The sequence below is a fragment of the Tursiops truncatus genome, chromosome 4 (assembly GCF_011762595.2).
Source record: "Tursiops truncatus isolate mTurTru1 chromosome 4, mTurTru1.mat.Y, whole genome shotgun sequence".
Classification (NCBI taxonomy): domain Eukaryota; kingdom Metazoa; phylum Chordata; class Mammalia; order Artiodactyla; family Delphinidae; genus Tursiops; species Tursiops truncatus.
In genome coordinates this window covers 133,873,839-133,900,730 of record NC_047037.1, presented here as the reverse complement: position 1 = coordinate 133,900,730, position 26,892 = coordinate 133,873,839, and the positions used below count along the sequence as shown (strand labels likewise).

Below are 26,892 nucleotides of genomic sequence, written 5' to 3'. Positions count from 1 at the left end.
CTTGGGCAAATCATTAGAAATCTTTACAGGTATGACTTCATGTACAGACACCCATCCCTTCTCTCTTCCCTCCAACACCCCCCAGCTTAATGGCGTGTCCTCAAAGCTACTGACACAGGGCAAACTAAGAAAGCTTTCAACAGACCGCATGCACACCTTTCAAAATCCACTACTTCTGCCTTTGCTTTTAGGTTTAGAAAAAAAATCTTGGCTCTTCTCTCAGAATCACTGAAATATTAGGTGTGTAGACAAAACACTTGCCTTTCCACTCTGCTTCTCATATTTCTCAGGCTCAGACATGGAAAGGCTCCTCGCGGTCTCAAGAGAGAATTTCCAGAGTGGTTAGTTTCGTCGGGTCTCTTTAGTATAAACTCAGCTGCCTGGTCAATCTTACTGTTGTGGATTTCCCCCGACCCCCATGCCTATTAAAACTAAACTTACTAACTTCCGGGTACATTTGTTATTTTTTGCCTTATCATTCATTATTAGTGCAAATAATTCTTGCCCTGCTCTGTTTTTTAAAAATCTTTATGGAGTCACTTTATGTACTTGTAAACCACAATCTTGTGTGTGTATGTGTGTGTGTTTGTGTGTGTGTGTATGTGTGTGTTTTAAGGATGCTCCTTTAAGACTACACATACTGAATTCCTTTAATTTTTTATCATAGGGCAGTCCTTCAGAACCCCTTATCATTTTAGTTGCCCTTTTTGCTTTGGCAAAAATATAAGACTAAGGAGCTGAAAATCTTGTTCTCCTGCCTATTCAAACAGCATCCAGAAATCTGAAATAATTACCTCCTTTCTTAGTTTTAAAGGTTTTATTTAAGCTATGTTATACTAATATTGTGCAGTGGAGTTGAAAGCTTTAGGTCTGCAGTATTTGAAATGCTCAAATCCTAAGGCTTTGAAAAAGGCTATTTCCTCCACATTAATCATTCAGTGCTGACCATTATCAATATACAAGGCTGATGGAATAATTTCACATTCAGAACATTATACATAGATATTCAAGGGAAAGAGAAATAGCTTCATATGGCTTTGCTTAATGGATCTACCTGTGACTTTACCTGTAACTGGACATGCAGCGGTATATAGTGATTCATATATGGAAATTATCATATGACAAATATTTTCAAAAATGGTTGATATCATCTGTTACTTTAAGAATGAAAGCTTTCCATATAAATAATCTGCCCTCCTAGCAAAGGGAAAGGAAATCAAGCAAAGAGGGAATATTTCTAAAATGTCCTATCATTGGAAGTAAATGATCATAACATTTATCTACTAGTTTGTTTCTTTTAGAAGGTGTATTCCAAATTGTTTATTTTTATCACTTTGAAAACTATTCATATTTTTACTTCTTGCATTTAGCTTCTAGCATGTTACAGATTTTTAAATGTTCTTGTATTAAGTTAGGGTTTGGTTTTAATTTCACTATGAATTGTGATCCATCCCTACATTCTCCAAATGGATTTTTAATGTTCATTAAATAATCACATTTGCATCACATATAGAGCTTGAAAGAGGTGATGCTATGAAAGATAAAGATTCAGTATTACCTAGCAATGAAAAACATTGGTCAAAGGTACGTAGAAATCATATGCCTAGGTAACAGTTCATTTTTTATATAATGATTTACTGTTTTAAGTTATTTTTGAGCCAAAGCTAGACAATATGCAGTAAAAATCTCCAGTGCTAACAGAGTGTGAGAGGCAACGAGCTACCAAAAAAAATGAGAGGGGGGATTTAGTTTTTACACTGGCACTGATTCCAATTCCAATTAAATTAATCCACTTTGGTAAATGTGGTGTTTGCTGTCAGTATATTCATACAATTATTTTTATTTTCCCACTTTCTACTTTTTCAGAATGTGTACATGGAATGAATCCATCTAGAGACGTTCACGGTATGTTAGATTCCAAATTATATTTTTAACAAAATATGCACACTCATATATGCATATATGACATTTTATCCATGTATCGCTATAAATAACTCACGATATAAATTAACCAAATAATCAAAACTTTTTTTGCTGATTCAAAAATACTTAAAAGCTGTTTTCTATATGGTAAATGTCAAACATATAAAATGTTCCAATGAAACCTTCAAAGATACCCTCAGTTCTACAGTATTTACCACAGGTGCATTCTGTTGTTTATTATTAAATGACTCTATATGACTCTCTACAAAAAAAAAATAGAGCTTGGCTTCTGTGTGTTATTACCTAGTTTATTACTTTTGCTATAGCAGTGCTAATGCAAAATTTTTGTGAGAGTAAAATGTTCACTAAGCATCCATAATGTTTTTAAAGATTTAAAAAATTTTTTTCTCAGTTTGCTACTTGTGAGTTGTAAATTGATTTACAAAGTTAGTGAAATAGCCACATGTCAACTGCAGGATCCCATGGAAGTCATCACATAGAGGAAGGACATAATGGAAGAACTAAGGAATCTTGTCCGCAAAGTTATTAGACTTCAAAAGTGAAATAATCTCAAATCCACTGGGGGAAGGGGATGTTTAATTAAATTCCAATGTTGAAAACTGGACAGTGTGTATTGTACATACATTAACATGTATGTTAGTCTTCAACAAAATTGTTCTCCCTCCCTGTGACATTAGTACAAACTGAAGCAGTTTGGTCCAGAACCACTAGCAAAATACGTTCTCTGTATTTTTATTTTCATTAAAATAGTCACTGAAAGCAGAAATAATTCTTTTAGAAATATTACATTTTTAGAAAAGTAATTTTAGAAATATCATATTACAGAGGGGGATTTTAAGAGAATGGTTGAGTCTTACTTATTTTTGAGAGGGTTTTGAAAGAGCAAAAAATGTGAAACATTTAGATATTTTCTGAGACCTCCCCATAGTTATATATTTACCTAAAGTTGTAGAAAAAAATGTCAATAAGCTGTTGTTTTCTGGTGAAATTGTTTTTTTTTCTTCCAACTAACCAAATGCTGCTTTTTAAATTCACTGTGAAAACTTACATTTCATTCAATCAGTTGATGAGCCTTTTTGAAATTTCCCCCATGCAGCAAATTTGGAAGAATCTGTCACATAGCATTCGCCCAACATACTACTTCGTTATATTTTTTGTATTGTATTATGACAAAAGTAGGTTTTCGTATTATTCCAGGGGAACACCAGGAGTGTATACTGTAATGTTTCCTTTCCTTTTCTCTTAAGAGAGGCAGGGGAAGGGAAATTCTATATCGCCCCTTAAATGAGCGCTCCTGGTGGAAATGAATTCTTCATTTCGTACATGGTTACTCAACTTCATAAACTATGTAAAAAGCCCTTCAGACTAAGGGGTTCCGGGTACCCTTTAGTTGAGCCCCATGCTGCCTGCTTTGCATTCATTTTAGTCCCTCGATAAGGAGGGCCAGTGTTGTTTGTTTCTGGTTTTCAGGCGTGCACCGCGCAACGCAGTTATAACCTGCGCAAAGTCTGGGGAGCCCCAAACGCCCGGTGGCCCGATTCAGAATAAATCAGCAAAAGCTTTCCTTGCTACTATCATCCGTGTCTGCGTTCGAACTCGGGATTTACTGGTTGAGACTCTGAGCTGAGCAGCGCGCTGCCCTTGAAAGGCTAAACCTGGTGCATCTACCGCTGTACCTTACTAAGGGAACTTGATCCCCGCCCGGGAGACCGCAGCGCGGGGTGCGCCCCGCAGCCCCTCGCAGGGTTTAGGGTTTCAGGCAAACGGTCGCAGCCCCAGAGGAGCCTTCTCTGACCTTTCCGAGCGGCGGCATACCCCAGACCGCTACATCTCCAGAGTCCCAGCCCCCGTCCGTGGGGGTCTACGGGGATGCACTTGGAGGCGGCCCCCAGGAGCGCTTGATCGGCTCTTAGGGAAATGCAGTTGAGCTGAAGCAAAAAGATTTCACTCCGCCCGAACTCGCCTCTAGAGCGGGCAGCGTCGAGCCCGGACGCAGAGCGACTGTGGCCCCGGGCAGGAGGGGCGGCAGACAGGGAGGTTTGGGACTGCGCAGTATTTGGAATCCCTCGGCCCAGGTGGAGAGAGGACGTTTGGGGTCTTTACACCTGAAATGCGGCTTCTTCAAAATTACTTTTAAAGAAAAATACAAAGGCGTTTTTTGAGACCCCAGACCCATGAAAACAAAATGCAGCTGGGTCCTGGGAGCTCCCAGACGTCCCGGGTTTTCCGGAGCGAGGGGCGCGAGGGGACCGGCCCACGTGGGGAGAAGCCGGGCAGGATGGAGGGCGCCCGGGACGCCTGCAGCACCGACGGCCTGGGACCGGCCGACGGCGGGGTTCGGGCAAAGGGGTTTCGAGAAGAGACCCTAACGCGCGCCGGCCGGGACAGCCAGGACCCCTGTCCGAGGGTTCCCTGGCCGCCAGCTGCGCTGCCGGTATAGCGGGTGGTGTGTGGGGGCGGGAATGCCGCACAGGCTGGCTTGGGCAGTCATTTCCTGTCGTTTCTTCCCTAACTGAAGTTCGTACAGGAGACCCAAAGGCCGCGAGAAGGCCGGCAGAGCCCCGCGCCGTCGGGGGCGTTCCCCGGCGCGCTGCAAGGCCACTGGGCGCCCGGGGCGGCGAGCGAGGGCGGCTGCTGCCCCCTAGCGTCCGCCCTGAGCCCGCGGCCCGCAGCACCTCCCGGCCTCTTTGGGCGTGGGGCGAGGGAAGCTGCCTGGGCGCCCGGAAAGGCCTCCGCGACTGGCTCGCCACGGCCCCTGCCTCCGGCAGGCCACAGCGCCAGAGCCCGAGGAGAGTCCGAACCGGCGGCAGGGAGGGGACCCACGGGGGGAGGGCCAGAGACCCCCGCCCGGGTAGTCGACGGGGGGGAGTGGGTGAGCGCCTCCCCCGAGGGAGGGAGCGGGTGGGCTCCGCGCGGAGGGGGGAAGCCCCGCGGCCGGGCGGGGGCGTGGCCCCTCTAAGCTCCGCGAAAATGCCCGCGGCGCCGCGGGGACTGGAGCGGGGGAAGTTCCCGCCAGCGCGCAAAGCCGGGGTGGGTTTAACACCCGCGGCGGCTCGCGCGCGCGGGCAGGGAGCGGAGCCGGGGCCGTTTCCGGGGAGCCGGAGGTGGGTGGGGGGCGCGGGCGACCTGGGCCTAGCGAGGGAGCCGACGCTCCGAGGATGGGGAACGAGCCGAGCGGAGGCTTTCAACTTTCTTTCCAGTCGCTTGTTCTTTGGGGTCTTTTCTAACTACGAAACTCCTTTGCTCGCCGCTAAACTCAATCAACCTGAGTAAGGCGCGCTGCGTAATTAATCCGCAGCCCAGCCGCGGCGATAAAACACCAATTAAAGAAAACAAACCAAGAGAGAAAACTAAAAACACAAAAACCATGTTGTGGAGACCGACAACCGTCTGGCCTCGTTAAGTGAATCAGCGCCACTTCGCCGCAGCTGCCAACGGGGCCGTGTGGGCGCGCTGAACGGCTCCCCGGCCGGGCCCTCGGCCCTCCAGCCCCCTCGCGGCCGAATCCCATCCACGCCGGGAAAGCAGAGTCTCGGCCGCGGGCGGCCGCGCAGGGCCTGGGGTCGCCCGGCCGATCCGGCCCCAGTCTCCGGAACCTCGCGGCGGCCAATTCATCTCGATGGCTCGCGGGGCGCCTCCCTCCGGCAGGTCTCCGGTCCCGGGCTGCTCGGGGCTCAGAAAGCTGCCCGAGTCCTCCCCAGGCCGGCAGGCCTCCTCTTCTCCACCTCCTCGGTCCCTGGACCGCGGCCGCCCCTGGCGAGGCCGTTCACTGCAGCCCCGAAGCAGGCGGCCACACAACCCCCCGTATGTGCAAAGCCGCAGGGCCGCGGTCCGCACCGGGGCGGGGCCTGGGGCGAGCGTGGGAGCGTGTGCGTGTGTTCGTGTGTGTGCGTGGATGCGGATGCGCGGGGAACGCCGGGTGGCAGCGGCGGCGGTGGACTCTCCACCCCGGCTGCGTACAGTAGCGCGCGGCGGCAGCGGGGGCGCGCGGGCCAATTCCAGGAGCCCGCGGCCGCGAGCCGCGCCCTGGCTGATACCGGAAAGGCCTGTGATTGGCCAGCGGCCGCCCCTATGCAAACGAGCTGAGGGAATGGAATTCCTCGGGCCGGGCTTACAGTAAAAGCACGTTCATTTCCAGGCACTCTCATTCATAGAGCCAGCGGGCGCAGGCAGGACGGGCGCCCCGCGGCCTGACCCAGCCAGGGCACCACGCTGCCCGGCCCTGCGCCGGCAGGCACCTCTTCCCGGGGCTCCTGGGGACACGAGAAGAAAGTCAGTCTTTGCCGTTTCTCCTTGACCCGCGTCGGAGCTTCGATTTTTATTTTTCTTCTTTCTTTCTTACTTTTGAATGAACTGGTTTCTTGGCTGGATGGTTCAACTTCTTTCCTGGGTGTGAACTTTCACCCGGTTGTTTCCTTTGGCAACTGCTGGAGAAAGTGCGCTGTGCTTCGAGGCGAGTGGTGAAGTTGCGTGTGCGTGGCAGTGTGTGCGTGCTTGTGTAACTCGAGCCGCCCCGTCTGTTTCGATCTGCGCTGCGGAGCCTCCTCACAAGGCCCGCTCCACCTGCTGCGGTTACGCTGTGATCGTGGGTATTGGCGCGTCTGAGTAGTTAACCGGCCGACGCTGGGGCGACGTTGGAGGAAGATCGTCTCGCTACTGCCCAAGTCGGGGCTGACTCACCGCAGTCGATGCAGACAGCGGCTGGCTTCCGAAGGGTGCGTGCCTGCGTGCGTGTGACTCGGCTGCTGTTCACCTCCCACCAAACCACAGGACCAGCCGCAAACTTGACCAACATCCCCAAACCCGAGTTCTCAGATGTGGAGAGCTGAACTCTAGGTGTCATTGACTTGGACTTTTTTTTTTTTTTTTAAGATTAGCTTTTCTTTGAAAAGCTGGATTTTCTGAACTGAGCATTTTGCCAGAATTTATCGAGAACATGACAAGTACTTCTCGCCCAGCCCTTCTCCAACTACTGAAGCTGAGTTTCAAGGCTACTTAAAAAGAAAAAAAAAAAAAAAAAAAAAAAAAACCTGCAGCGAACATTAATGGATTTCTGTTGTGTTTAAATTCTCTACAGATTGTATTGTAAATATGTTATGAAGTAGAGCATATGTGTATATTTATATATATATATGTGCACATACATGAGAAGCAGGACCTTTGGAAGTCTCAGCTCTTGCTTTTGAGGACCGAAGCCAGTGTTGCATGATAAAAAGTGGCGCCGTATTTGGAAGACACTCCTCGTGTATTTTCTGTTGTGTTGGACTTTAGACAAAACTCACCTGGGAAAAATCTGACAGGCAATTGACTACTGGAACTTCCAAATTATGTATTTGCTGGTCCTTTTGCTCTCCGCGTAAATATTTTAGGAAGTGTATGGGAATTTTGCCTCTGGGAACTTTGGTAACAGCCAAAGACTGAACTTAAAACTCTCAAAGCAAGACTCAGAAGAAGATAGTCTCCCTTGGCACTTGACTTTGGATTCTGGTCGCCCACTTTTTAAAGCACTGAGCGGTCGGTTGCTAAAGAGTCCTGCGTGGGTCTGAGGCCGATCGGCAAAACTAGAATTTTCCCCCTCCTGGACTCTTAGTAACTTAGTCTGCCCCCTTCCCCAGCCACCCCACAGCAATAAAGCTCCCTGAACTTGTATGTTGGTCTCCCGGGAGCTGCTTGCTGAAGATCCGCGCCCCTGTCGCCGTCTGGTAGGAGCTGTTTGCAGGGTCCTAACTCAATCGGCTTGTTGTGATGCGTATCCCCGTAGATGCCAGCACGAGCCGCCGCTTCACGCCGCCTTCCACCGCGCTGAGCCCGGGCAAGATGAGCGAGGCGCTGCCGCTGGGCGCCCCGGACGCCGGCGCCGCCCTGGCCGGCAAGCTGAGGAGCGGCGACCGCAGCATGGTGGAGGTGCTGGCCGACCACCCGGGCGAGCTGGTGCGCACCGACAGCCCCAACTTCCTGTGCTCTGTGCTGCCCACGCACTGGCGTTGCAACAAGACCCTGCCCATCGCTTTCAAGGTACTCGGGCCGGAGCGGGTGGAGGGAGGACAGGCAGAGGCCGGTCGAGGCCAGGGAGATCGAGGAGGGCAGCGGCCAGGCAGGCGGGGCCGGGTTCTAGAAAGGGGCCGGCGCTGAGGCCTGTGGTCCATCCTCCTGCGCTCGGGAGACAGGGGATGCTGCGTTGCCGTGGCGACCCTCGAGGGGCCCGCCTTAGCCGGCCGCGGCGGCCTCCAAGGATGGCCGAAAAACTCAGGATGCCCCCAAAGACGTTCACTGAGGGCCGGCCGGACCTCTCCTCGGCAGGGGTCCTTAGCTTTGATCTAAAGTAGGAAAAGTTATAACCCAGCAGGGACAAGCCTGTCTGTCGGCTCCTCTGCTTCTCTCCCCGCCTCTGGCTTGACACCCAAACCATTCTGAGGGAGACGTCAGGAAATAAAATAGAGATACTTTTATACCTTCGGGTCAATGTAAATAAACTGACAAGGGAAACTGTCAAGGCTTTCCACTTCCACCCCCTCTTTAACAGCCCTGTAGGAATTAGCAGGTTCAAAGTCCACGGCGGGAGTAGTTAAGTTTGCAAAAGTTTTCTGAAGAATTTTTTCGAGCTTCTAGGCTGCTCCTGCCAGAAGCCGCAAGTAGCGAATGCTCTTTCTTTGCCTGGTACCCTACTGAACGTTATCGCCGGCTCACCTAGCTTAAGCCCGGGGCAGCGGAAGGAGGCAAGGCTGTCTGGCGTGAGACGGCCGTCTAATCCGCCCGCTTTGCTGTTTGAGGAGGGGCGGTGTGGACCGGGTGACTAAAGCCGAGCAGCTTGAGAGGTCCCCGTTCACTTTTCACCCTTGATCTTGCCCTAGCTTTGAGCTCCCTATAAAAACCTTGGCCTTCAAAGGGGATACATAAACAACCCCGGGCGTTTTTGGACAACCACCGCCACCCTGGCAGCAAACAGTAGACATTTCATTTCGGCGGTGGGGATTCAGTTCTTCTGTCTTGGGTGAGTTGAAGAAGGGGCAGGCTTTTAAATACAATCAGTGCAGTCATTTCCGGTTCATTGCAGGGACTAAGGAGAGCAGGTGGGGGGGGGGAGAGCTGTAAAGATCAGCTACTCTTTTTTCTTAAAAAAAAATAAATCTGCTTAAATAATTGTCCCCTTAAGGGGCGATTAATTTAATATAAGCTTTTTATGGTTCCAAGCCTGCGCTGGATCTTGAGTTAGTTACAATGAATAATGTTCACTTTTTTAAAAAAGTACTGTCAGAGTTCTTTATTTTTAAGCTTTACATACCTTCCAAACTTAGATTATGATTTCTAAAACAAACAACAACAAAAAAGTGCAATTGTCTGTGTCTGTAGAATTGCCTCCGTTTTCTGAAAGCAGGAGTTTTTGAGGGGGATGAAAATGAGGATAAGTTTGAGCAGCCACTCGAAGCTTTCGTGTCCCTTCCTCCAGCTCTGTAGGTTTGGGTTAGGAGCCCATTTCAATTTGAAATCACTCTAATCCCTTTACATAAACAGACTCAGCAGGCAGACCTCCTCAGCTCTCCCTCAGTTCCAGAGGACCTGACAGGGATGGGCCCTGGGGTCACTTTCAGATAAGTACAGAGGGGAGGAGACAAGCTGATAATCAACTAAAGGGTCCTTTAAGACCAGGTGCTCTGGACACGCCAAGGGTGTGGGTTCTTAGGGATCTGTGGCTTCCTTTGGGATAAATCAAGTCTCTTCTGTATCTCTCCTCCTCTACTAGGGACCCACACCCCAAGCACTAAGTGATTAAGCGAGAATCTTCAGAAGTTAAAGCGATGTCGTTTCTCAAGCCACCACATGAAAGTATTTATTTTCTTCTAAAAGAATGAAAAAAATCATATAAATTGTTTTCATGAGCCATCAGGGAATTCCTTTTAGCGGAAATCTTAATAACCATAGAAGTTTCCGTTTTAAAATGACTTTTGACAATTCACTTTAAAAAAGAATCTGTTTTACTGAGTGATAGTTTCTAGGTTAAAGATCAAGGTATAGATCTCTTGAGAAAAGTTCAAGTGGGTCTTGAGAACATTTGGGGCAAAGGCAAGGACAGGAATCAGACCACTCGATGAATAATCTGTCACCACTCCCGTCCCCATAAAGAGGGACCTTTTTCGGAAGGAGACCTGCTCTTTGCATAACGGAAGGAGGCAGGCAAAATTTCCAGGGAGGCAACAGGCGCAAAGATTAGGGATAAAGCAAGCTAAACTTGAAAAAAGTGACTGTGTCCGGCTTGATGCATTCACTGTGTGTCCCTGAATCCAGTCTGTACTCATCTGCCACCACCTACCTCCCAAGCAGTTTCTATAGAAATTATTACTTTAAAATTTTGATCTTATATAAGCCTCAGACAATCTCTTTAAGAAGTTAATCAGTAAAGAATTATTACATTCCCTGTATTAAGGAGGAGAAAATGAAAAACAGTGATAAAGTCTGATGATATTGATGAAAAGAGCATTGAAGTGATTCTTTAAGAGTCTTCTGAATACGTGTAAATCCCCAGCTTTAATCTCTGAAACTAAAGGGAGATTTCAAGTTATGAATTTTCCTTAAAATAGATTACAGTCATCCTAATTGCTTATCCTGGACCCCAAAGTGCCCCCTACCTTCTCCCACGAAACACCTTTATTTTTCAGCCTAGAAGAGATCCATTATTTTGCTACCGAGAAAATCTTAAATTTGCTACTGTTACCCGTTATTTACAGAAGCACAAAAAGGCTGTTTGGATGGCTTAGGATATATTTTGTAAGACTATAATATTAAAGTTCATTTAGGCCCTGGTACACCAGAGTCCAAAGGCGTAAACACGCCTTCAGCAAGTTCAGAGGCCTTGGGCACTGATAGTAATATTCTTTTCATAGGAAAGAAATAAGTAACGTTTGTGTCAGCAAGATCGTGGTCCCCTAGCTATGCATTAAATATCATCTCAGCTGAATGTTAAGTTCCACCCCACAGCTTTCTTTATAACACTGGAAAATTAAGGGATTTGAAATAAATGAATTGTGACTGTAATTTCAACCTAATTAGAGTTAGTTTAAAATGCCAGTTTGAACTGCGAACAGGCCGACCAAGAGCAGTGTGGGAAGGTTCTGTAACATAGACGACGCTTGATATTTTGCCCAACTTCCTGATACTTTAAAAACAGAGAAGTAAAAAAAAAAAAAAAAAAAATGAGATATCCTTTGACCAGCAAGTCCCTTCTTGTCTGTTTGGTCTGTGTTAAAATGTAAATGTTTGTGTTTCCTTACCTATTGTTTATAGCTTTTCATTCCAGTTGCTTCTTTTTCTCTGTTTGAAGTTAGATTTTTTTTCAAAAATCTCTGCATATTGCCTATCAAAGATCAAATCTGTATCAAATTAATAGACACGTTAGTTTTAAATTTAAATTCTTTTTTCCTAGTCTAAGAATGCTTGCTAATAATTAGATGATATACTTTATTAATGTAATATTCCTGGATTTAATATTCTTTCCCTTCCCCCACCATGAAAAATCGATAAAAGGCCAAGTAAATGATCTTTGAGCCCCGAAATACCTTTGACTCCTGCTACAGTTTAAAAAAAGGGAAAAGAAGGAGTTAAACTCCTGATTTGTTTAGTCTTAAATTCCAACATCAACAGCATTTTCTTGTTTAGCCACCATGATTATTTTACTATTTGTTTCTATTTCGTGTTGGCCTCATGAATTTGCCGTATTACTGACGAGGATCGTTTTGGAAAGATGAGTGAGGCACAGTCATGGAGCCTGTGAGAGGGGCCAGTAGGATGAAGGTGATTTAGAAAACATTTGGTAGTTATAAAACAAGATTTATTTATTTTAACCTATTTAACCAACAATGACTTATTCAGTTGGAAAACCATGTGGTTGATCCGGTCCCTGTATGCTTACTGAATGTGGAATTAAAATAGAGATGCCAGGTCATCACAGGGAGATGGGGAAAAGGGAGTAAAAATATGTTTTCAAGGAGGACATTTCAACATTGTGAGCTAATTTTACAGAGGGAAGTGAAAACAGTGGGGAAAAAAAGGAGGGGGGATTTTTAAGAGACTGAGAAAAGCAGAATAAAGTAAGTATATTTTATGGGAATAGAAAAAACGGTAACAGTAACTAAGTAACTGATCAAGGAGATTTATTTCAGTAATGTTTTTGAAACAAAAGGGAATTGTCATATTACTGCTCTTAACTAAACAGCAACAAACGTACTAATAATGGGCTCTAAATACCTAATTAGAGGGTGCTTGGGGAAGAAATAGCTGTGTTTTTAAATTTCCTTTATAGAAAACATGGCCATTTGGATGGAAAGAAAGATAAGAGTGCAAGTTGGATAAAATAGATGAAGAACATGCCTACCTATTGCTGTGAGAATTGATTCTCCTGGTGTACTCCTGGGGTTGGAAGTACGTCCACCCCTTATAGTGAGTTGGTTCATTTTCCCCATCGTACTCCTTAGAATCCAAGAGCCACAGCCTCCTCGGGAATAAAAACACTAGATGGTCATCTGGATGACACAGAGAAAGGGTGATGACTAAGCAGGCAATGAAGATGGGAATTTAGAGAAACGTGGCTTTTGTATCATACAAGGGAGCCTATGGCAGCCTTATTTACAGACAGAAAAAGAGGACTGAAGTATAGGTGTTACCCCCCCCAAATTATGTAGCAAATATTAGGGAAAAATGGGGAGGTGGAAAACAGAAGGAGGACTAATCACTGTAGAATGCTTTCTTATCACAGCTCAAAACTAAAACCCCCAAAACGATTATATAATTGGAATGATGAGCCCACATTTCACTAGTGACTGAGAAAGTACCATAAGGGGTATCACAAGTGATAGGAATAAGTAGAACTTGGGGCATCTCGATTTGAAATTCTACAACTACCTTAAAAAACAGAAACAATGGAACTATAGCTAAGAATAAATGTTTTGATCAAGAAAATAGTTTCTAGAAGGGTCAAATGATGATCAAGAAATGGATACTACTGCATGAAGCATCTTCGGGCCATGCTCTTTAAAGCATTTTACCTTGAAATTGCTGCTTTTTTTTTTTTTTAACCTAAGTGTCAAAAAATATGTATTTACTGGTTTACTTTAGTAGTCCTGATGGAAATCCATTCCCATTCAGTTACACTGAAGGAATTCTTCTTCAAGATCAACTGGGTTTGGAGAAAACCTCAGTCATCTATAAGGTCCCAAGTTAACACATCTCTGGGACTCACAGATATAAAAATGCGACATAGTTCCGCTCCTGAATTCAGAGGAGCGCATCAAAGTGAGCAGCCCTCTTCTCTGAGGTCTGTTGATTTTGTAGTTAGTGTTAAGCGAAGGGCACGTTTCTGATTTTTTTCTCTTGCGTACCAGAATTCACTGCTAGTGAGAATCAAGATAGTAGAAGCGAGTAGGGGCAACAAGGATGCACTAATTGCGAAGGGAGAGTTTAAGTCATTCAAGAATCGTCAGCAATTCAGTGGTAGCAATCAAATTTAATTTTAGCAGAAGTAAGTTTAAACACCTGAAAGGCAAAACCCGCCCTATTCGGCCTGTCGGTGGAGGTCTAGACAAATGAAAGATGGGTTAGGTTATAAACTTATAAAAAGCAAGACATTCTGTTTCTCAAATATGAAGAATTAAGAGATGATTGTATTCGTGAGAAGGCATAGCTTTTCAAAGTCCTTGCTATAGTGAGTGTTATTCCAACTCTGCTCTGTGACCTTATGTGGCTTCACTAGGTGAATGTTTTATTCTTTAAACATTTATAATTTTGCATAGTGGAATTTAAAGTAAATCTTCCCATTAAGAACTTTTCTGTTGTTTTGCTTAATTTATGACTGTTATTCCTTCGCAAACTAAAAAGCATCACTTAATATACATTCAATTTTAGAATAATTATGCAAATGACATCAAAGTTTCTAACATGCCTGATGTCTGGTGTCTAGGTGGTGGCACTGGGGGACGTTCCAGATGGCACTCTGGTCACTGTGATGGCAGGCAATGATGAAAACTACTCAGCCGAACTGAGAAATGCAACAGCGGCCATGAAAAACCAAGTCGCGAGATTCAATGACCTCAGGTTTGTCGGTCGGAGTGGAAGAGGTATGTATCTGTCAGAACTGAACTTGAAATACCCAGTATTTACATAGCAACAAACCCAGATTTCAAAACATCTAGAAGTTTCTGTGATGGGATTCCCTAGAAACACAGTCATTTCTTCCCGTTATTATTGCTACATCAGCTTTTTATTTAAAATTTAATGTTTTTAACAGAGTCTGGCTTTACGCTATTGCTTTCTATTATGGAATTGGTTTAAGACTGATTTGGAGCAGGCAAAACATGAATTGTGAATTTCAAGGAAACCTCTCAGATCTTTTCTAAAATGTAAAAATATAAAACTTACCGTCATGGAAACTAAGATCATACAACTGGGGTTCTCTTTGATAATTTTCAGATATCTCTTTACTGGAAACCTTTAACTTAGGGTCCATGTGTTACCTTTGACAAGTGACAGAGTTTCAAATGATCACTTCTAATAATTTTAAGGGCTGTATAGTGGATGATGATTGAAATGTGTTTCAAGGAAGCATTTTTTATGGTAAAATATGAAGAAATAGTAACATTCTGGCTTGGTGAATTTGATGGCAATGTGACTGACCTTCCTGTATGTAATTTGGATGCCTTATTAGTATTTTAGGTACTAATAATATTAAAGACTGGATTCTCCAGAGGAATGATTGCATCAGTGAAGTTCTATGTGTAGTTTTCTTTTTCTGTGCCCGTTATCAAAGTATTAGAGCAGAAAGAGGAATCTTGGCATATTGTAATCTCCTCCGGTTTCCAGTTATTTTCAAATATTGTGTTTTCTTTGTATTGTAAGAACCTTAGTCCTATTTTACAAATAGCAATAAGTAGTAGTAGTTTAACTGAAGGAGGTAATATAGTTTGTTTTGAAAATCTCATTTTTGTAATATAGTATTGAATAAGCTTAGGAATAAAAGTTATTTTGAGTATAATAGAAAAGACGTGGTAACCTAGATAACAGTAGCTGACTCTTGTATTAAAAAAAGTAAAAGTACAACCAATGGACATTTGAACATAAGAGTAATCATTAGTCTGTATAAAGGCATTTAAAAATATAAGAAAGTCTGTGTTTTGGGGGAATTTGATTAGTCAAAGAGGAATGGGGGCAAAGGCATGCTGCTTCTTTGCGCTATTGTTTTTGTGCTATCCTAGCTGTCTGGGGAATTTTCGAAATAGAATCAAAGGTAGAGAAATTGTAAAAAACTTATATAACGTGATTGAAAATATTCGTTCATAGCACTATGTTAATAATAGGGTAATACCAAGAAAATTACACCCACTTATTGAAAGCATGAATGGTGCTATAAGGTATAAAGGCACAAGTCATTCTATGGGTTCACTTGTTATATTAAAAGTCCCCACCTTTCAGTAAATGGAATTCCCATTATGATTCAGAGACGTGCGTTTAGAAAACGTCTGGAAGGCTTCAGATGAGTAGAAGCCAATAAAAAACAAAGGCCCTACTGCCTGGTCCATGCCTTCCAGCCTCGTAACCATCTCAGGTCAATTCCTGTGGATTTCTGTTCTTAGGAAGCCACAGCTGAGTATCATTTAGTTGCATTTCCAGAGGAAGTTATATTATCATCATATGCATCTATGTGGGTCTACGGGTCAGGTTTTGGTTATGGAAGTCTTGGAAGCTCTTTAATGACCCATGCCATTTTCCCATAAGAAGTGCGGTAGTGGCTTTTTGGCAAGGCCCAGGAGGTCGGTGATGATAAAGAGTGAAATTTTGAAAGCAGCCTGCTTTCTTTTCTGGCGTTTCTCGCCCCTCACTGGCCATGTCTGTTTCAAGTGGGTGACTAAGAGAAGCTCGTGTTTACTTGGGTAACAAGGAACTGTTTCCCCAAGGTGTGGAGTGTTTGCCTTTGGCTGCCTGATTCGTGCCAGGATGCCCTTGAGTTTGCAGAGTGAAATAACTGCACCCAAGGCTGGGCTGTCTTCTGATAACCTGGAACGAGAAAATTAATTGAAACACTCCGTATATGGACAATATCTGTTTTGAGCAGTCTCTGCTTCCCACGCATGATAATAAGCGATCCAAAACAGAGGAACCCCGAAATGAATGTTTTGCCCGATTACAGTTGCTGTGTATATTGTCAGTCTTGAATGATTCTCTTTTTTTTGGTTAGGACTACAAGAAAAAACGAGCCATCAAAAGGCCCAGTCTGACTCTCTCATAATTTCTCCCCATAGTGGTAGAATACAACTTGATTTTACGCTTTCAAGTCTAAGTGTCAACGTCAAAGCCTGCCAGGTTTTTTGTTTTGTTTTGGTTTGGGTTTTTTTTTTTTTTTTTTTTGCAATTTCCTTCCCATTACGAAGACAGCAGATGACTCTCACTCATTTTAACAATTAGTCTTAATCTGCCTCACTGAATCTTGTCCTTTAAAAGTTTCATAACGTTTTATTAAGTGATCTTAAGACTATCCACTAGTTTGTTTTCTGGTTTTGAAAATGTGTCTGAAAATATGACATTGGCATCAACACACCACACAGGGGCCGAGAAGGTCCTGGCTGTTGGCTCACCGAACATTTCAGTGCCAATTTCCCATTCTGTCAAAAGCCACTGGTCTGATGGATTCTCAAAGGGGCCTGTTGCTCAGTTCCAAATAAAGAGTAGAAAAAGAAACTCCCTTTTCTTGTCTCAGCTGCCAGTCCCTGGGGATTGTAAAACCTCGTAGAAATTGCCAGAGGTTGAACATGGAAGGGTTTTTCTCTGTTCGACAAAACCAATCTGTCTGGGTGCTGGCTGATGTCCAGGACCACAGCTCCTAACCTCGGGTTCAGCCTGCAACTGGGAAAACCTGCCCATCCGGCTTTTACGGCCTTGCTGACAACACTGGCCCCTAAAAAGTATTGGTGAAGGCTTCAGCAGTCTGAACCTTCCTCCTTCCTTTCCTTTCCTTCCCTCCTTTCTGGCCCTGACAATTTAAATCTCTCCTTCAGGGCTATCTCCCCCTGGGAATTTTCTCCCTTTGATTCAGTGTCTCCATATAGATCAACCGTTCCTTTACAATGGAAGAAGAGATAGCAGCTCCCAGAAGAGGGGAGCTGACGCGGAGCACACTGGTTCTTGTTCAGAATAATTCACACTTAAACACACGTCCTGGGACTATCCCTTACCTCCAGAAAATCACAGTTCAGGATCAAGAGGTGAGATTGTTAGCAGCAGCTGACATCAGCTGACATCTGTCATTGGGGCAGGTGCTACGGGTATTTTCAGTTACAAGAAAGTGTATCATGGCTGCAGCCGAGAGACGTTGAAGAAACTTTAGCAGTGAAATCTGTGCGAGCTCCCGTCGCTGTTGGAGTACTTAATCAGCTGTAAAGGAATCGATCAATCAGGGATTATGGCCTTAGTTAATTCATTTTAGAACCAAAGAGGAAATCTACCAGACCGTATTATCTACCGCATCGTAAATGGGGGAAGAGAATGCACTGCAAATGTCCTTCTGATTTTCCTAAGACTATGATTTTTAATCTTTGGGAACGTCATGAATAATTTTGAAAATCCTTGGAAGTCTTCTCCCCAGGGGGAAAAAAATGCACACGTGCACTTACACACACAGTTTCTTCTACAATTTCAGTTTTCAGGGCCGCTGAAGCTTGTTTATGGACCTTCCGGGGATCCATGGACCCGCCAAGCCAAGAATCTCTGAATCTGGATCTTTGCCTTGACTATGGAGGGCCCGCCTAGCGCCGTGCTGCACATTGTAGATAACTGGAAAATGAGGAAATACACGAACAAATGAGTTAGACATTCTTCTTGCACCCTGTGCTGTTTTGGTTACACCTGCTTTTATTATAGCCAGGACCTGGTGTGTATAATTAGGAAAACAGATCCCAGTCAAACCCCTGGTCCAGACCTTTGAGAGGCCATCAGGTGTGCACGCATATGGTCCCTTGCAAAGGAGAAGGGCTTGTCTTGTCATCGAAGGGGCAGCCTCCTCTCTAGTGACTGCCTGGCCTCCCAGCTGCAGACCTGCACCTCGAATTCCACAACCAGCCCAGAGAGGGCACGTGCTCCCCCATCCGTTAGGACTGGGGTTAATTTCTTGGTGGACGTTTGTATTTATGCTGGTCTCCCTGGCAACTTTAATCTTGCCCACTTTCAAACAAGTACCCTTCCCAACTCTTTTATAAAATGAAATTCCTTCCTTATGTTCTTGCTGTGGATGTCTTCCCAGACATAATATTTACGCTGTCACAATCGGGGTTATTGCATATTTGTGTAATGTTTGTTACGTAAGGCATTTTCATTCTTAAGGTATTTTATGTTATTCGGGGAACAGTGTGGGGAGGCTGCCTCTCAGATGAGTGATAGACTATGGTTGAAGGAAAGGTACGTGTAGAAAAGGATAGAGTGTACCGGTATTCTAAGCAGAGACGTGTCTGTATGGAGTGGTCACTACTGAGAAATGGTCTGAATGACTCACAGTATTATCACAGGATCCAAGTCATAGGGGGAGGAAAATTCATCTGACAATCTCAGTGTTGTTTCATGGATAACATTCAAGATAATGAACTGGCAGTCAGGTCTCCTGGAGAGAATACAAAGAAAAGAGGAGAGTTGTGTTAAAATCAACTCTCCCATTTTCCCCCTCTTTTGGGCTGCTATTGATCTACATTTTAAAATTATATATGTACTGAAATCTGTTTTCAGACTTCGGTGTGGGCAAATATGGATGGGAAAAGACCCAGCCTCTGATACCCGCGGTCTCTGGCAGCCCTAGCAAATAATGCCTTTCGATGGCAGGGCGAAAGCTAGTGCCCACGATCTGATGTAGAATTCGTCTCTAGAGATCAGCTTTCTCATTCTGTTTCAACTTGCCCGTAAAAGAGTAAAAACACTTTCTCAAAGCATGTTGCTTTCCACGCCTCCCCCAAACCACCACCCAGCAGTCCCCGTCCCGCTTGGTGTCATGGCAAAGAGGAGAGCTTTCTGGAAAACTGCCTGTTCCTGGAACACGCAGCTTTGCAATTGATCTCTTCATGGTTTTCTTGCTGATTTAACGAAGTGCCAGGCATTGCTGATGGTGTTGGACAGCTTTTTTAAAATTGAGGTTATTTATACGAACAGTATTTAAGAACTGATGGGCAGAAGCTGGACTTCTCTCCACCACCCCTCCCCCAAACCCCTTCCTTGCCAGCCGGCTTGCTTTGGATTGAGGCAGCCCTTTTTGGTGGGGACAGAAGACTATCAATCTGAAAGTGCCTCCGAGAGAAATAATGGTTGAGTGATTTTTAGAGCTTCCTGTTTTAGCAGCAAGCATTATAGACATAAACAGTGATCCGGCCAACGGCTGCACTGCTGCTCTGGTTCTAATGAATCAGTTTTGTATTTTCTTTTGTGCTGGCTGGCGAGGGGCAAGAGAGGATGGAGAAGACTGGTTATGGAAGAACATATTCTGTTTCTTTTTCTTTATTATTTGTAAAGAAAAATGACTTGTTGAAAGGAGAGATGGTATATTGTCTGATGATTGTTTTCTTTCTGTTGGTGATTATAAAACATGTTCAGATGAGAAAGGGGATGTTGATGAATAACCATGTACTGTCAAAATGGAGAGGTTATGTGGTTTTGAAGGATTTCGTGGACTTTCAGCCAGAAGTGTGTGTGTGTGTGTGTGTGTGTGTGTGTGTGTGTGTTTGTCCATACTACCACTCAGAAGACTTCCTGGACCAAATTATCTTTGAGGACTAAATCCATACTAACAAGGTCTTCTCATCTGAAGCCCCAGTAAAGCAATTAACAGGAATTAATACGTGAGCAGTGTGGACTTAATGAGCTGCCTGTGAATACTTTCAAAGGTGCCAGTTTTATCAGTTCACTCTTGGGGCATTCAAGATTTTATGTTTATAAGCATGCATTAGTGGACTTCAGGCAAAGCCCACCCTCCGTCATTGGTCCTGATGTGAGTCCCACTTTCAACAGAGATGTATTTCGGTCCATGTTAAGAACCGAGCTTGCCATGGCATTCCTGTTGCTGGTGCCGATTTGGGATTCCAGCCCATTCCAGTCTCTATTAGGCTATATCGAGCAGCTTATCCCACTTAGGAACTCCATTTTATGTCACTGAACTTCCTCCAACGAGGGTTTCAGGTAGTTGAAGTACCCATAAATCAGAAGGTGATCTCAACAACCTCCTTCGAGAGACCCGGTGGCCATCCTGCCACTGGATTCAAAATGCGTTTCCTCTGGTTTCCTTGGTGAAGAAACATTCACGTAGGAGCCACTTAAACTGTGTTTTTCTCAAAGATGTAAGTAAATTTCCTGTCTGTTTCTCAACTTAGATGAATCCCTGCTTTTACCTTGAGATTTAAGAGCGTCGTTAAGGAGGTAGGGGCAGCCCAGTCTGCAGAGCTGCACCCTCCCCGCAGCTTCCGGATCCAAGGATGCTTCTGGGTCTGGTGAGCGGGAGGTCTGGCCGGCACCCTCGTGGGTGGTGTGTGGCCTTAACTGAGTCACCTTATGCAAACAAAGGAAACTCTGCTTGGCTCAAACAAAGGCTGTACACAGGAATACAGGCATTTGAGCACAGTTGGTGAACTGTGTGCTTATCAGATCTCAGCAGAGAAGGCAAGGAGGGATGGGCCTGTTTGTAGGTGGAGACACTCCAGTTTGCTCTAGACATTGGTTTTGGGTTTGTAGAGATGTTTTTCCTTCATTCTATTTGAAACCATTGTATGGAGTAGTCACTATCTATCTATGTATCTATCTATCCATCTATCTGTAATTAATGACAAACAGTCTAAACTCATATCCTAGTACAGCTTTGGCCTCTTTACGTGGTGTGTTTCCAGTACCTATGGCAGTTGGGTCTGTCCAGATGTTCTGCCTTCCCCGTCCTGCTTGAAACCTCAGGGCAGGTCATAGTTGGTAGATCTTATCTGTCAATCTGCCTATCAATTTGGTCTCCCTCGGCGGGTCCCAACATTTGGCAATATCTGAAGACGTTTTTGGTTGTCACCCCTGGGGTGAGGCGTGCTCCTAGCCTCTAGTGGGTAGAGTGACTCCCACAGCACGTAGGACAGCCCTACCCCTGCAAAGCGTCAGTCACGCTGAGACTGAGAAACCCTGGGCTGGCCTCACACGAATGATCGTGATAAGTCATAAAATGTCTCCTCTCTTCCCTAACACTTTCTTCCTCTTTACCAAACTCATGAAAAACTTCAGTTCACACAGAATAAAAAAAAAAAAAAAAAACGAGAGAGCATCACTGCACATTAGTCTTTTTCTAAATATGAAAATATACTAGAGTTCTGTGTGCATAGGATCGCACCATCTTGGCATCTCCTGGGTTGGAGGATGTGTGGCAGCCAGAAGTAGAGGCTGCAGGTGGAGGGGGCCACCCGGCAGGGAAAGCTCTCCCTCGAGGACTCCCCCCACTTACAGCTGCTCCCTCAGGAATACCACACAGGTGCAGGTCCACAGGGACCATCAGAAACAGTGAAAGTGCACGCTGGCTTCTCGTTGCCATCCTCCTCCCCATCAGGCTTCAGTCAGGGGCCACAGATCCTCTAATCCAGGAACATGAATTGATGTGAGTGGACAGTGTCCACTTGAACTAAAAAGGGCTAAAAGCAAGGTCCTGGTATGCATCACTGACCAATACCTTACAGACTCCGAAAAGGAGTCAGTTTGCACACCCAAAGGCAATGCATGGAAGGAGTAGGGACGGGACAGAGGCTGATTTGCCGTCCATCCCTAGGAAGCCCTGGTTTGCTGCCCACGTGTTAGGTGTGCAGGGACCACGGACAGACAGAGGGCTGGGTTCTTCTGGAGCCTTCTCCCGCCTGCCCTTACATGTTGGTTCTGCTATCATCTATTTTCTATAATACAAGAAGACTCAGGGGAAGATGACTTGAAAAAAGTCTGCAAAAAAGAGTCCTCTAGGTGTTCTCATTGAATCACAGTGGTGTCTGCTACAGGTGGAATTTCTTGAATACATTTTGCTGTGACTGCGGTCTCTAGTTGTTTGTTTGCATTTACTCTGCAGGGGCCCTCACTCCGAACTTTCCTGCCCCTTCTATTTCCTGTAAGTTTTCCTCAGTAAAGCAACCAGCTCCCAGGTTCGGCGTGGAGATCAATTGTGTGTCAAATCATTTGAGACCTGGAAGAGTTAGCTATCCTCCTGGGAATTCCCGGGCGGCGTCTGAGCTGGGCTGTACGGAGCCCACACGCTGCCCACATTCTGGGAAGTGAAGGTCACTGGGGAAGGAGCTTAGGAACAGCTGTGGCAGGGAGGCGCGCACTGGTGCACTGCGTTGCTGGGACCTCAGCGCCAGGGAAAGGATGAAGATGGACGTGGGACTCCCCAGGAGGTGGCCTTCCAAGAATTTTCAAAACACAAGAGATCCCGCCTTTAACTAGAACAGCACTGTGTGGTATCACCAGTCACTAGACCAGTGCCTGATACAGAGTGGGGACTCATTAAATATCTCCAGATGAGTGACTACCCCAGGACTCTGCCTTATTCTAGGCAGTAGAGCGTAGTGGTTAGCACATGGATATTACTGAATTCTTCCTGGGAGGACAGTATCTCACCCTGGGCACCATCAACGTTTAGGGCTGTTTATTCTTTGTCATGGGAGCCATCCTCTGCATTTTGGGATGGTTAGTGGCATCCCTGGCCTCTACCCAGTAGCCAGGAGCATTCCTTCCATGTCATTCATGGGTGGTGACAACAAGAAGTGTCTGCAGACTTTGCCAAATGTCGCTTCCTGGGGGAGAGGTGGGGGGAAGAAACACTGATTGAGAACACTGGCTCAGAGTTGTGTGTCTGTGGGCAAGTCACTTGACCTGTCTGAGCCCGATTCAGCCTTTGTCCAAAGGGGGCGGGGTACAGTGAGGATTACCTGAAGTAACACAGACTTTAGGGGTTACTACTTTTCGTGGTAAGATCAGTTGCTGTGACTGACTCTGCAGGGAAGCTGACGGCAGCTCTGTGAGCTCCTAACAAACAATACAACCGGGACCTGCTTTTTTGTTTGTCTAAATGAATGACTTTTCTGAGAGGGAACATCAACCCTTATCCTGATCCCTCGGCCCCACAGAGCCAGCTCTCAGGACACGGAAGGGTTATTTATGCGCAGCGGGCACTGCGATTTCAGATCAGCAATGGAAGAGATGAAATTAAATATGTACTGTAATCCGAGGCACTGTTTTTCATGGGAAAAGAAGCTCTCCCAACTTAGTCCTTCCAACTCTTTTTTGCCCAAACATTAACAGCATGCAAATATTTATGATTCATACATGCCCCTTTAATTCCCAATCGTATTTTTACAATAAACACGGCATTTTCACAATGAAGCGGAATAATGCCTTTGTCCTGTTGCCGGGCTCCGCAGGCTGGCACCCAGCAGCATCACATTCTTCCTGCACCGTAGTTGCTGACTCCACCCAGGTTGAGGGGAGTTTTATAGTGGTGCCGCGGCAGCTCGCCTTGGACCACACTTCAGGGCATCCTGGCTGTTCCCCTGGAAGCCTTTGAAGGTTGTATCTCAGCATTTTCAGAAACCGCAAGCCAACATCCACACATGGTTTTCTTTTCTGGCCACATGTCAACAGAGAATCGATCCATCTGGCTGTTGCTTGGAGAGGTATCTTGCATTCTGCCCAAATCCATGGGCTATGGAGTCCACTAAGGCCATTGTGTCCCATTTAATAGTCCTCTGATTCATGATAACAACATAGAAACACACGCATCTATTTGTGACGATTCTACGGGTCTTTGGAAGGTAGTGTGACAAAGTATGAGAAGGTGGTGTGCTTGCCGGACTCACTTAGATGTGCCGGCCTCAGTCTCCGCATCTGTACAATAGGTATGACAGTGCTCTTCATATGTACCTCAAAAGGTTATTAGGGTGATTAAAATGAGAAGGGGTGTGTAACAAAACAGGAAGAAAGAGCTATGACTCACCGCCGCATCGTTCTTCCTTCTGTGGGAGAGTCACTGAGGCAGGAGGGAAGAGAGTGGGCAGGAGGTAGCCCGTGTCTCCCTGAGTCAGAAAGTCAGGAACAATGCTATTTCCATTGTCCACTCCTCGTTGGCAAGGAATTTATATTCCTTTATCCTCCGAGGAACTTTGTAAAATTAGAGTGCCTGAGACACAGCAGGAATTTCATAAATATTCATAAATAAATGAAGGAATAATAATAATATAATCATCCCAGGCGTTTGCCGGGCAGCAGCCTGGTGATGGACCTTGTGTTCTCTGTTTTCATTAGTGAGTTGCTCACAGGCTTTGGACCCTGTTCGATCAGGGAAGCATAGTGCCCATGGCTACTTTATCAGAACTGTCCCCCAGCCACAGAGGTCATTTCCTGGGGGTCTTTCTTTCCTTCATCAGATGTGCACTGTGTACCTGCTGCTTGCAAGGCACTGGGCTAGCACTGGAGACACAAAGGCCAGCTAAAGAGAAGCCACAGCATGCCGGGGCCGGTGAGGGGCCCGCACCATAGTGAAAGGAGTGACGGAAGCAAAATGCACAGCTGGGTGCATAGCCCACTGCAAGCTTAGGGGTCTCTCTGGACAGCTTGTCATCTCAGTGGAGATGTTTCAGGGTGACGAGGGGGCTACCAGCTGAAGGCATCAGGACGAGTGTCCAAGCACAGAAAACAGGGTTGGGGAAGAACACCGAGCTGGCCAAGAGAGCTGGTAAGGGCCTTGACATCCACATTGGGAATTTGGTCTGGCCCCCCAGCAGGTTTTAAGCAGGGAATTGACATCACCAGATACAAATGGTACGAAGATGCTGGGATTGCAGACTGAAGAGCAGACAGGGCTTTTTGGAGGGTGCTTGGGACCTGAGAGACGGGATCCAAGGTTAGTTGAATTCATGGATGCCAAACCCGTGGACACGGAGGGGTCACTGTATATCCAGTTCGCAAACCCACCATTGCTAAATGTCACCATGTCTAGAAATCAGCTCCCTCCAGGCCCCGCCTACCACACCCTGCAGCCTTGCCTAGACCTTCCTTCTTCTTCCTACTTGGCCTCCATCCCCACCTGCCCTCCCAGCTTCCTGCAGTAGAGCTATGGGTGCGAACAGCCTGGCAGGCAGGCACTGAGGACCCTGACGCTACCTTCCCTCCAAAATGCCCCCCTACCCCCCCATCCCCCACCAGGCCTCTCTGCCGTGGTGGCATGTGGCCTTGGGCTGTGTGTTTGAGGCACTGGGCTATGGGCACCAGCAGGTCAGGGCTAGGACGAGGCCAGCCCCAGGAGGTCACTTTGGTCACCTGTCCTGTGTGGCATTTGGCCCGTTGGGTGGAAACTGTGGAATTGGGGTGTGCCAACCAAAGGGTTCTCCAGGATGGAAGTACAGGGCAGCAGGCGTGGCCTTGACCTAAAGAGGCTGTGAATTCAGGGTCTTGGAGGTGTTTGGGCTAAAAGGATTAAAACTTGGTTCCTCATCCGAGACGCTCAGGCACTGGGACACCGAAAGAAAAAAGGAAGATCGGAAAGGGGCCATGACATCTGGGGAAAGGAAGTGCAGAAATAGCGTGAGAGCATCATGCTTCTTTGGGGTTCGGTAGTGCGCCTCATGAAGAGAAAGCCTTGCCCATCCAACCCTTTAGTAAAGCTGGGCTCACACCCATGCCACCAAAAGGGAGAACTGAGCCTTCCAAGTGAAGTCAGACCTCATAAAGAACCAGCTGTCAAACGAAGTTTACAGAATAATCCATTGATCCATTTATCACACATTTTTTTCTTACTGCCTCAGAACAGAAAATGCAAAGATTAATCAAACACCATTGCTGTCCTCGCACAACTCATTTTTGTAGACCAGCTCCAGAGAAAACACTTGGCATGTTTTTGGTTTTCTCTAAGTAAAACTGCTATGTTTCAAGTGTTGCATCATACTCAACGCATGCTGTTTTTTACAGAAAGCTTAGTTCTGTATTTTCAGCCCCTGACTCTCAGGCAACTTCGCGGGGTTATCCTTGTACCAATAGCTGGGGCCTCCCCCGTACATTTCGCCTGCGTGGCTGCGGGTGCCATCGGTAAGGACATCGTAAACACCGGCGCTTTACACCCAAGTGGACACCCACCGACATCGCTGCCTCGATTCAATGCAGAGAAACCGGGAGATTCTGCACAACTTAAAGAGTCTGTCCTCTATTCAGAAATCCCCAAATAAATAATTATACAGCCCCACTGTCAAAACTAGTGGGAAGTGTTTGGGTGAGGAAATGGACGAGCAGAAAAACGTGCACTTTGGCCGTTAGGTTGTTCCAGCGGAAAAGCGAGAAACATAACTTAAAGGTACTTTGTGAAAAATACCCCTGATTCAGGTTTCTCCTGGAATCTGAGGGTTTGTTCATTATAATACTTAGTTATCTGTGATTAAAATTAGACCTGGCACAAACTACATGGTAAGAGGAGAAATCTTCCTGCAACATCGCAGAATCTTTTGGGATTTCCAGAATTTGCAAAGAGCAAAACTTGAGCCTTCCCTGGCTTTCTTGGTTTTCAAAAGCTGCATTTTTATTTTTTTTTTCTGACTTTCCCTTTCTCCCTCTCTTGGGTGTTTAACGTGTGTGAGCATGACCGGTTTCCCCGCAGAGATGCACAAATGAGTGGAAACTGTCGTGATTTCGTTTCCTAAGCTCTGCGACCCCCTCAGCACACGGTCCTCCGTGTGTACAGCCTGCCCTTGCGTGAAAAAGGGCAAGTTTCACACCCCGTCGAAACTGGCCGAAAAAGGAGAAGATGACTCATGGGTCCAAACCTTCACCAAGGAGAGTGACTGAACCAGAACCCAATGGCTGAGGAGCCACCGCAAGTGGCTTGGCTACCCGTGAACCAAACTTAGGGAGGGGCGATCACAAGAGGACGGAGGGAGACACCCATCG

The 26,892-nt window shown here is 45.9% G+C and overlaps 1 protein-coding gene across 6 annotated transcripts in view; it reads left to right on the top strand.

Moving 5' to 3' along the window:
* The window catches only part of RUNX1 (RUNX family transcription factor 1), a 244,249-nt gene that overhangs the window by 148,354 nt on the left and 69,003 nt on the right, over positions 1-26,892 (top strand). For 4 of the 6 annotated variants that reach the window (XM_073804477.1, XM_033856040.2, XM_033856039.2 and 1 more), the window contains exons 3-5: positions 1,867-1,905; positions 7,706-7,959; positions 13,892-14,048. In XM_073804477.1, the coding sequence (XP_073660578.1) occupies positions 1,867-1,905; positions 7,706-7,959; positions 13,892-14,048 (450 nt within the window). The remainder of the gene's footprint in view (positions 1-1,866; positions 1,906-7,705; positions 7,960-13,891; positions 14,049-26,892) is intronic. The other 2 variants (XM_073804476.1, XM_033856038.2) reach the window with 1 other exon arrangement.